We start from the raw sequence: 11239 nt of genomic DNA, 5'->3' as shown, positions 1-11239 counted from the left end.
GCTGCTAAATGACTACTCACAAGATTCAAATCATTCCTTTCTGGATTTGGACATATTAGCATACACGTTGTTTTACAAAACGTTGAAATGCTGAAACAAATTGCCAATTATACACGAAAAAAAATAATACAGTACAGTTATTTATTAAATTATAATTAATGAAATATATAGAGTTTTTTTTACTGTAATGACCCCCCCCCCCAAAAAAAAACAAAGAAAAAAAACATTGATCGAATTATGAATGTTAAATATCATATTAAAATATTTTACTGAAATATTATATTTTTTTCATGACAGTTCAGTTTCATATACACTACAATTGTGTGTATAATTTTAAATATATAAAATCAAATTTTATTTCAATTTTGTGTGTGTGTGTGTGTGTGTTTACACTAATTACAATGACATTTACTGTATTAGTAATCAAAATTGAGAGGACAAAATTGCTTAGTTGTCATATTTAAAAAAAAAAAAAAAATTCGGGTTTGGCATGAAATGACTAGTTGAAACCGCAATGTCTTTTTAACTTCTCAGCAAGAAATCTCTCAGATTAATTGTTCTAAAATCCCAAAAGATTAGACTTTATTGAACAAAGCAACAAATCTGAGATCTGATCTCCTCAATGCAAAATCTCATTCTTATACCAGTCTGTTATCATCACCACACATCCAATGGGCATGTTTCCACTTATCGGAAACTGACACCTGTTCTACTTTTTTAAAGAACATTTGAATCCCATTTTCTCAAGGAAGCATTCATCACACATAATCAGAACAGGGCATTTAGGTTAATAAGTGTACCTTTCAATGTTTCCTAAATGCCATCTTCATACCATTCTGTGATATATAGCTTTTTGGGTTTTCATAAGGTTATGTTGGCCTGTGGCCTCAGTTTTCCTGCTTAATGTCCAATCAGTACCTTTTATATGCTCAATAAAATATACTAATATATATTTATATATAAAATGTCCTTGACATGTTTTGTGAGATTCACCCTAACATGTCTGTTTATTAAAGCAATTATAGCATGATAATGCTATATATTTTACATTATGTTATCTTAAATCTGCATCTGAACACCAAAGACGTCTGAGATTTAATTGATAGTGTCGTGGAATAATGAAATATTTTCCCCCTTTTTCAAAAAATCTCTCGAAAGAAGTTCCAGACGCTAAAAATATTAGACTTTATTGGACAAAACAACAAAGCTGAGATGCCAGCTGATCATCCCATTACAAATTCTCATTCTTATTCCATTTCGGTTACCAATTAGTGTTCATAGGGTTTAACCAATCCTATTTGTGTGCCAGTTAATTATCAAACCTTCTAACAACATATTAATTGTGGCATGTTGCCAGATCAATTTTAGAACAATTGTTTATGTTTATTTTAACATATTTAAAATAAAAGAACATTTGATCTCATTTATCAAAAAAGTGTACATTACATGTAAACAGAATAGAGCACTTTGATTAATGGTTGCACCATTCAGTGATTGAATGTTTTATTTACCGTGTTTTTCTGTTGCTGAGATAAGATACACAGAATAGCATATGTGCGACCGTCAAAGTTTCCCATATAGTCACATATTTAAACTATAATATTTACTATAATATTGAATTAAAAATATCAGCAAGAATCCGAACAGATGAGAAATAGACAGAAGGTCTACGTGAGGGTGTGTGTTAACTGCTCTTTAATCGAGTCCCTGCACATCTGTGTCCACTCTGTATACCGACTGAAATAGAAGGGGAGTGAAGTTTGGCCAACAGCTCTATCATTTAAATGATAAAAATACCAGTAGAGCTGGGAGGGGTCACAGCTGTAAGCACAGGCGGCACAGTCCAACATTACAGAGACGCATGAGAACTAAACCACAGCACCCCTTCAGTCTGCCTGAAACACAAACTACAAAGAATTCATGTTAACCTGCTCTTCATAACCAATTAACTTCCCTGATGAAACGAAAACAGCTGAAAACCAGCCTAACATGATCTTCATACCCAGGTCAAGCTGGTCTCAGTTGGTTTAAGATGGCCTCTCAGTTGAAAAGTGACCAAACCCCCTTTAAAACCAGCAAAAAGACAGAGACCAGCAAATCAGCTTAGTGGGAGTCTTTTTTGGTAATAAAATAACTATTTTATTGTTTATGATTATCTTTTTACTTAAATTACACAGATTTTGCACTATTTTTGGCAGTCACCAACCTCATAAGTTAACATGATATTTAGCACAATATAGCCCAACATTTGCATTATTAAATAGAACCGCATTAAAATAATAATTTGCGCAGCCACATTTAACATCGCTAGACGAAATTTCGCGGGCGAAAGCAGTCAATGGTCATGCGAATTCGTCGCGGTGCTTGATCTTTTGTGCGAGCCGAGGTGTTTATTATTTATTCGCTACACTATTGAAATTGGATCTCTTTGCCTTCGAAATTTCGCTGAAATATCGCGTTGCTTGGCGAAATTTCGCGGGCGAAATCCAGTCATTGGTAACGCGAATTCGTCGCGCTGCTTGGTTTGAAAGCGACGTGCTGTGCGTTATATCGCTACACGATTGACAATGGACCTTTTTGTCGTCGAAACATCGCTAATGTACTAATTTAATCCCACTGTTGATAGAAATCTGTTTAAGGAGACGCATGTGGAAAAATACTGAGGACATAAAATATTTTATTAAATACAGTTGAGCCAAATTAACTTCATAAAATAGAATTGTTGGATAGATATACAGTACATTAACATTAATTATGAAAAACAAATCTAAATGATAATAAATTCATCACACAGCCAAAGAAAATATCATGCTGATAAAGTGAAGATGGCTTGAACTGTCCAGAAGGTTTGCAGGAGCTTTTGGTGGTGGGATTGCTTGAGTCGCTCGGTCTACCTGCTGAAGAGCTTCATGAAACTCTGAAATCCATCTTCACCGAAGAAATCAAACGCTCCCTCTGAGCTTCCCAGATGAACCAGGAGCAGGACCAGCAGACCCACCAAAAGCAGCGGAATCAAGAGATTCCAGCCCGATGCCAGAATGTTGTACCACTTCGCCTTGTCTGAGCATTCCTGTGCTGCACGCAAGTCGCCCAAGGTCTTCTGGTCTCGAGCCTGAAAACACAAACACACAGAGAACGGAAATGAGAGTCTCGGACAGTCTTGTTTTAGCACATGAACTCAAATCAAGGTTCTTAAATGGTTCCTTGCATTAGGTCATTCTCAGCACTCTTAAAAATAAAGGTCCTTTATTGCCATCAATGGTTCTTTAACATTTTTGGAACTTTAAAGTTCACAAAAAGGTATTTTTTGGAAAAGGTAAGATTAGATTAAAATGTTCTTCACAGTAAGAAAAAATAAAAACTGTTCACTGAAAGGTTCTTTGAGATACCGAAAATAATTTTCTATGGCATCACTTTATGGTTCTTTGGAGATACAAAAGTTCTGGATGTTGCATTATCTGTTCTTCAGATAGGCCGGGCGTTTTGGTTTAAAGCACCAGTAGATAATCTTTTTCTAAACTAGAGGTTCTTCTATGGCATTGGGCAGTAAAACCATTTTTGGTTCCAATTAAGAACTTTGATGGTCCATCATGTGACATCCAGGCGTATTTCTGAAGAAGTTAAAGCCACACAAAGACATTTGGTGTTGGAGCTTACCTTGATGGAGTAGATCAGAGCCATGAATCCCAGACAGCAGAAGTTGACGTAAAGAGTGTTACAGAGTGACCAGACCAGGTAGTCGTTTGGTGGCTTCTTGCCCGCTTGGCTCATGTTGACCACCGTGGAGCCGCCAGCCTTGCGGCCGGACTTACAGTTAGTGAGCGGAGTGCAGTCGTTCACGTAGCTGTATGTGGCGTTATCCATCCTCGGAGGTCAGGGGTCAAAACTCCTGGAAGAATCTGAAGAGGAATTACTGAGAAAGATCGGGACACTACTTATACAGCACTGCATATGGGTGGAGTCAGAGAGAGAGAGAAAGGTCATTCATTATGTGGTTGTTGCTAGAGAGAAGAGGGCAGGGAGCTGCTTCTATACATGTATCCATTTCGAGAAAATCTCTAGGTTTGTCAAAAAACGCACAATTAAAACTTCTTAAAAAGTTTTTTTTAAAATTCTAAATATACATTTAAATAAATAAAATTAATTTAAAATCCATAAAATTAGACAGTTTAAAATAAATACACTTTATTATTTTTACTATTTTAAAATGTTAACTTACCAGATTTCTGAATCATTCCTGGTTCTCAGGGGTATTTAACAGCCTTTCATCCATTTCATAAAAAAAAAAAAAAAAAAAAAGGAGCCTACAGAGTACAGACTCAAGGGTTTTTGGGGGATAGAAATGGGGATGGGACACAGGCATCCTGATTGGAACACCAAAGCGCTTATGTTTAGGAAGCATGTGTGCTGCACACTAAACATTTTTTTTTTATCATCATTCAAGTGATGTTTATTTTGGGGATCTGGGGATCCTGTGTAAGCAAGTGGCGCCTCCTACTGGAAAGAGCAAGGCATTTAAATGTGAAGTTCACTTGAAAATGCAGTCATTTACTGCAAGTCTGGAACCTTTAATAAAAAAAGTCATTATTTTTTATTTAATCAAATATTGTTTAGATCCAAAATTCCAAATAAAAATGTAAGAAATCAGAATATGAATCATGCAATATTTTGAGTCTTCCAAAGCCATACAAGACAATATTTGTGTGGGATGAACAAGCTGAAAAGCATACATTTATACATATATTACATTTTTCCCTCCAAATCTCATGCTTTCGAGAATAAAATTTAAAAGCAACGACAAAGATGAAGATTCAGGCTTTGGAAAATTAGTATGTAGTGAAAAGAAAACGCTCAACCAATATTTCAAATGAATCCACAACTCAGTCATAGAGATCAAATATTCTTATTTATTAATTATAAAAATTACAAAAGCCGTTACATTCGTGATAACACAACTGAATTATATTCAGTTAAGGCAAAAGGGACGGAAAGAGATAATTTCACCTATTCAGCTTTAAACTGCATCAGTAAGCAAAAAAAAACCTAAAGCATCACACAGTCTTTATATTAAAACATTTGTGTTCATTCTCATGTTATTTTTGTCTATTCTACATTTCACAGACAATCAAAATTCAGAAATACACTGAAAGAGGCTGATTAAGTTTGGATTAGTTCAATGCTCTTGCGTATGCATCAAAGGCCCCCATTTGGTTTCATGGCATAAATCATGATTATGAAATCGTGATTATGAAATCAGTGTAGCATTAGCAAATACCACTTGTGTTGTGAATTTGCCATATTAGATACGTCTGTATTTTTCCAGCAAACAAGGAATGAGTTAAGCACCTTGACTCTATATCACACTCTATAAGAGAATGAATGTGTGTGTGTGTGTGTGTGTGTAGAGGGGCGGCACTTTTAAATCACATCTTAGAGGCTGCAGCCACAGCAGACGCTCCACTGCGACTATAAACATGAATGGTGTTCTGGAGAGACAAAGACAGAAAATAATTATATTAACACCAGCGTTATTTAAATATTGTTAAGATAATATTATATATTTTTTAAAAATATTTTGAATTCGTTTTTATTTCAATTTTTTCCGTTTTCAATGTAATATTAAATTTTGTGTCTTTTTTTTTAGATGTCTGTTTATTAATTTTTATTTCAGTTATTTTAGTACATCCGCCTTGTTTTTCTAATTTAATTTTATTTAGCATTTATTTTATTTCAAATAAAAAAAATATAATTGTTTTAGGTATACACCCCGATACATTCTAAAAGAACACAGATGAATGTCTGTGAGACTGATTAAATGTTTTCTACCTTCTTCCCTTCAGCGTTGTATTTATCCAGGAGAGTCTGAACACGAGTCCCATAATCAGGGTGAACGGACATCAGGTTTTGCACCTGCAAAATCACAAAAAAAAACATCCGAATTATCTGGAATCGTGTTGTTTTTTTCTAGGCATGTTCCCCAATATCTGCTAATGAGAAGTTTGAATAATTTGCATGAGATTAAAATCATACCACGCGTTTCTGAATAAACAGTTGGGCTCCTTTCATATGGCCGGCCATATTCTGACACAGACGCTCTCGCTCGGCTTCGTTCAGCACCTCGGTGAAGAACGTGCGCACCTGCGGAAAGGATCAGATGGGGAAATATTATAACTCGCGGATGGCTGGATTATCCGTACACAGATGCACACGATTGCTAACACACCTGGGTCACATTGTCATCGTCTGCGCTGTTGAATCGGCCCACATCAGGAGACACTTGACACTTCGACTCAAGGAAGCACGGCTGGGTATCGGGAGCACTGAAGCTGTTGGGGAAGTAGTTCGGAGCTCCCCCTACAGGTCCGGACAGAAACTGCTTAACATTTCAATACAGATTTCATTGTGCCACAAGTTTATAAATCGTCAAAGCACTTGGGTCACATGCCCTATTCCATCATTCCAGACAGATGTTACGCTGTTAATCTGAGTCACCTTTAAGAGACTAATACCATCTCTTACCCAAAACCAAACCCAGTATGACACATGGTGTTTTTTCTGCTATGCATCTAACTCACCCTGGTTGTCGTACATGCACATGGGGCCGTCTCTCTGGTAGTTTGCCACACGGGTACGGTAGGGGCAGTTGACGGGGAGTTGGAGGTAATTAGCTCCGAGCCGATGCCGATGTGTGTCTGGGTAGGAGAAAAGACGTCCCTGTGGCGAAAGAATTGAGTAATTACAGCATTTATTCATTCTTGTGATTCTTGTAATTAGTGATTAGTCATTGACGCTTTAATCCAAAGTAATCTACAGTACGCCTTATTACGAGGAACCAGAGCTTAAGTGCCTTGCTCAAGAACAAAATATAGAACAAGCATCTTTTTGTGCATCATAAGCCTGTGCAAATAAACCTGTGAAATGTGTCTAGGTATGTTGCTTGTGACATAGTAAAAATGTACCTGCAGCATCTTGTCCGGGCTGGCCTCAATGCCGGGCGGCATGTTACTGGGATCGAACGCCAGCTGCTCAACCTCAGCAAAATAGTTCAAAGGGTTTCGGTTCAACACAAGGCGTCCCACTGGAATCAGAGGGAATTCCTTATGGGACCAGACCTGAGAGATAAAGATCCAGACATCAGGATGGACACATTAGTATCTAAATGAGACTAAAATAATGCAGATTTATGTAGTCTAAATAGGAGGGCCTTTAAACATCGTCTTGGACAAAGGGGGGCCGTAGAGTCAGAAAGGTTGAGACCCACTGCTGCATTCTGGGATAAGAGTACCTTAGTCACATCAAAGGGATTCCACTTCCAGTTCTCCGCCTGCTCAAAGGTCATGACCTGGATGTAGAAGGTCCAGGATGGGAAGTTGCCGTTGGAGATGGCGTTGTACAGATCTCTAATGGAGTAATCTGGGTCAGTGGATGCAAGACGATCTGCCTCTTCAACGGTCAAATTCTTAATGCCCTGATCAGTCTGAAAGACAATAAAAAGTGACAGTGTTTCTTAAATAGGTGACATCATTACTTCAAGTGATAAATCTCTTAATTTTACATAAAACAATTTATTAAAACATTTAATTAGCTATACTACTGTTGATAATAATAATAATATTGTTAACCATAATAAAATGTATTAAAAAAGGACACATTCAATATTATTGAATAAGATTATTAATAAGGGATATAAAACCCAGATATATAAATTATTAGAACATGGCATTGGCTATTATTAAGCAATATGAAACAACTCTAAAATGGATTTCATGGGACCCTCCTGTTCCCCTTCATGTTTAGGGGTGTGAAAATGTAAGTCGATGTCCCTACGTTTAACAGACCGGCATGCTTCTAATAAATTCATCCTAATTCTTCATTCAAGAATATGCAACAATGAAATATTACAACAATGTCGGCGCCAACTTAACATACTTATCAGGATGAACTAAACGCTAGATATTCATAAGTGCGCAATGTCACAGTTGAAAAACCAATGACTTTTTTCCATGAGGGGGTTTGGCTTTTGTTTCTAGGTGGACTGTTAAAAGAAATCCTGTAGAACTCAACCAATCAGATGACGACTTTGAAACTGCCAAAGTGTTTCGCATTTTGTGTGATGTTCAGCCAATGGTCCGTGGGTGAGACGTCAGAGACTGAGACTAATGTGGTTATGCGTTACATTCATTCTCAAGGTCTAACAAACATATTGAATGCATTTCCTTCCCCATTAATGGCATGAAATAAATATTGTGATAAATATCGATATCAAATGATATGTAAAAATATTTGTGACCATTATCAGCTAGCCCTAAAATAAACATTAAATTTGTGCTTATTGGCTGTTATTTTGTCACTTCAAGCTGCAGATTTTACACAAACAAACAGTATGGACCTTATAGTGGAACTTGCAGTACACCGGCTGCCCCTGAGCGTTGACCAGTTTGAAAGTGTGCGATCCGTATCCGTTCATGTGACGGTGGCCATCCGGAATTCCCCGATCGCTGAACAGGAAAGACACCTGCACATACACATAAATCAGCATGAGTGAGACTTTCTGCAATAACGTGAGAACACAAAAGTGACCTGCTTCTGCTGCTGTACCTGGTGCAACGATTCAGGACGCAAACCCCAGAAATCCCAAACCATATCCGGATCCTTCACGTGAGTCTGGGGATTTCGTTTCTGAGAGTGGATGAAGGATGGAAACTACAAGCACAGTGAACACACATATTCTGTTAATATTGGGACAAGGCACTTAATGGAGTGTGTGTGTGTGGATTGTGTCTCTCACCAGAAGCGCATCCCTGATAAAGAAGATCGGGGTGTTGTTTCCAGTAAGATCCCAGTTGCCCTCATCGGTGTAGAACTTCACTGCAAATCCTCGAGGATCTCGGACGGTATCTGCCGACCCAGACTCACCAGCTACAAAGATACAAATACACATTTATCAAGGGACAAAGGTAGTACTTTTTACTTTGAGTAGGCAAGAGAGCGAGAGTGTGCCTTATGTTTTTATCACATCGTTTCTGCATGTGCTCTTTACCCTCTTACAAAACCATTTGGCTCCATTTCAGAGACCGGAGTGTGACTTCTGTTACGACACGGTTTCCTAGCATTCCTAATCCCAACATAACAATCGATACATACAGAGTCCAGGCGCCACTAGAACCATTATAATATCCATACAGAAACGTACCCACAGTGGAAAAGCGAACAGCGATGGGTGTCGTCTTTCCCACATGCTCGAACACTTTGGCTTTACAATAGCGCGTGATGTCATGGGTCACTTCGAAGTAGCCAAACGCTCCTGCAAAGAGACAGAGAAAAGGTTTAGTTGTAAGTTCATATTATCTTTCCAATAATATAGAAGCTCTAAAGCGTCCTGATATTACCCATCCAATTAGAGCACAGCTCTTATGAGCTCGCAATCAAATTTCAGCACAGTCATGTAATTTCAGCCTCTTAAGCTACAGTTCAAAAGTTTGGGGTCAGCAAGATTTTTTTCTTAAATTAATACTTACACTGAAGACTGGAGTAACGATGCTGAAAATGCAGCTTTTCATCACAGGAATAAATTACATTTTACTCTATATTTACTGCACAGAAACACAAAATCTTTTTATGTTTCTGTTCTCACTCACCTGCTCCTTTAGCGTGAACGACTCTCTCTGGTATCCTCTCTCGATCAAAGTGGGCCATTTCATCAGTAAACACCACGTCCTGGACCAGCAGTGGCCCACGCGGACCCGCCGTCATAGAGTTTAATTTGTCCCCAACCGGGACTCCGGCTCCAGTGGTCAGGACATCTGGCCGCTGAGAAAAAAACAAAATGAGACAGAATAGCAAAACTGGATCTATTTAAAATAACATCTAAAGAAACCAAATCATTTTATTTATTAAACTCAAATAACATGTATTTTCTGATTATTTAACAGACAATACGTTTAAATCAACATTCGTCATATTTAGATATGAATCTATTTCTATTTATCTATTTTTATACTATGAATACATTTGAGGTGTGTCACTGAAGTTTAAACGAGTTTTATAAACCATACTGGCAAAATAAATAGTAGTTTATAGGCATTTGGCCTGAAAATGGTGATTAAATAACCATAACATGTATTTATCTACTTATCTAAGATAGTTAAAGTTCAACTGTCGCAGATTCAGTACAGTCGCAGAAGTAGAGTGTGTCCTCGTTAAATAAACAAAATGAAAGGGGCATATATCAAAGTCCCTTTAAGGCTGTATATAAAATAGACGTATGTACATTCATATAATAAATAACAATTACATAATTAAAACTATAAAAGTCTTTGGCTTTCAAAAACATAGCAGTCGTTCTCAAATGTGATTCGTTGAACAAGGTGTCATTCATGTTATTGACCGATCGCGTTAGAGAGGAGTGGGAGTAACGTTACTTCCGTTAAAGTATTTCGTTGACCCACTTCAACTACGAAAACATTTTACCTGAAAATATATAATAAACCTTATCTTTTTGTGCTTAATTTTGTGCTAACAACATACAATGCAATAAGACCGCAGGGGATGTTATTTTCAATACGCACACCAGCATCTGATTAGTGTTTTATGCAATTATATATACAAATATGAGACAGTATCTACTGCATTCATGCTTGACAAGTAACAAATATCTTAAATTCATGATTAAAACGCTCTGATAGTCACATGTTTGCTTGCAGTGAGACTATGCATTATTTTATCACTGCAGTCATGACAAGTATCTCTCTTTCAGATTTAAGTATAAAATAGTTTTAGAGTAAAGTCAATTTTAAAGCAACGTAACAATTCAGTGTTCTATAGAGACGTTTTGCACATCAAAACACGAAGATATTATCAAATCCCTTTCGTGTTTTTTCATTACAGCACTTGCGACCTTTGGCACAATTTCTCAATGCACAATAACCAATTAAAAGAAACGCTGAAAGCCCAATTAAATGCACAAATCTGAACTTATTTTTAACAAAACACAATATTCGATAAATAAATTATGCAGCAGACCTGAGAACCGCGGCCCTCCTTCCACAGTTTCATCTGATCCGTCGCTTTTTCTCTGTCTGCCATTATTCAGGTCTTGAATGACACACAAAACGCAATGGAAAACTTTTGTGGATCCAAACACCGAACTCGGAGTCTGTCTAACGGTTGGTATTTATTTAGGCTGGTATTGGTCTGCTCTTTGTACTTAAACTTCTTGGAGCCTTACATTATCTGATCT

At 37.2% G+C, this 11239-nt stretch overlaps 2 protein-coding genes across 2 annotated transcripts; both read right to left on the bottom strand.

The window, feature by feature from the left end:
- Window positions 1-1166: 1166 nt before the first annotated feature.
- On the bottom strand, window positions 1167-3884 carry ifitm5 (interferon induced transmembrane protein 5). The gene is made up of 2 exons (XM_077210317.1): window positions 3658-3884; window positions 1167-3112 (listed from the first exon to the last, which is right to left on the bottom strand). Exons 1-2 carry the CDS (start codon window positions 3862-3864, stop codon window positions 2891-2893), a joined length of 429 nt encoding a protein of 142 aa, XP_077066432.1. The 5' UTR covers window positions 3865-3884; the 3' UTR covers window positions 1167-2890.
- A 1003-nt stretch (window positions 3885-4887) lies between these two features.
- On the bottom strand, window positions 4888-11239 carry cat (catalase). Its single transcript, XM_077210287.1, has 13 exons — window positions 11023-11239; window positions 9639-9810; window positions 9194-9304; window positions 8789-8919; window positions 8599-8703; window positions 8390-8515; window positions 7286-7477; window positions 6960-7112; window positions 6576-6714; window positions 6224-6354; window positions 6031-6138; window positions 5827-5910; window positions 4888-5486 (listed from the first exon to the last, which is right to left on the bottom strand). The coding sequence occupies exons 1-13, from the start codon at window positions 11083-11085 to the stop codon at window positions 5424-5426; spliced, it is 1578 nt and encodes a 525-aa protein (XP_077066402.1). The 5' UTR covers window positions 11086-11239; the 3' UTR covers window positions 4888-5423.

The sequence above is a fragment of the Siphateles boraxobius genome, unplaced genomic scaffold, assembly GCF_051911475.1.
Source record: "Siphateles boraxobius isolate OS27281-9 unplaced genomic scaffold, OSU_SipBor_1 65, whole genome shotgun sequence".
In the NCBI taxonomy this organism is placed as follows: Eukaryota; Metazoa; Chordata; class Actinopteri; order Cypriniformes; family Leuciscidae; genus Siphateles; species Siphateles boraxobius.
Note: the sequence above shows the minus strand (reverse complement) of the source record. Positions and strands in the feature narration are given on the sequence as shown.

What these genes read in the sequence shown, in the direction of transcription:
- cat (XM_077210287.1), bottom strand. Translation starts at nt 11,085, where the DNA reads ATGGCAGACAGAGAAAAAGCGACGGATCAGATGAAACTGTGGAAGGAG. An exon ending in CGTTCACGCTAAAGGAGCAG is followed by an intron (nt 9,305 to 9,638) that starts GTGAGTGAGAAC and finishes GTCTCTTTGCAG; the next exon opens with GAGCGTTTGGCTACTTCGAA. An exon ending in ACAACGCTGAAGGGAAGAAG is followed by an intron (nt 5,487 to 5,826) that starts GTAGAAAACATT and finishes TTGTCTCTCCAG; the next exon opens with AACACCATTCATGTTTATAG.
- ifitm5 (XM_077210317.1), bottom strand. Translation starts at nt 3,864, where the DNA reads ATGGATAACGCCACATACAGCTACGTGAACGACTGCACTCCGCTCACT. An exon ending in CTCTGATCTACTCCATCAAG is followed by an intron (nt 3,113 to 3,657) that starts GTAAGCTCCAAC and finishes TTGTGTTTTCAG; the next exon opens with GCTCGAGACCAGAAGACCTT.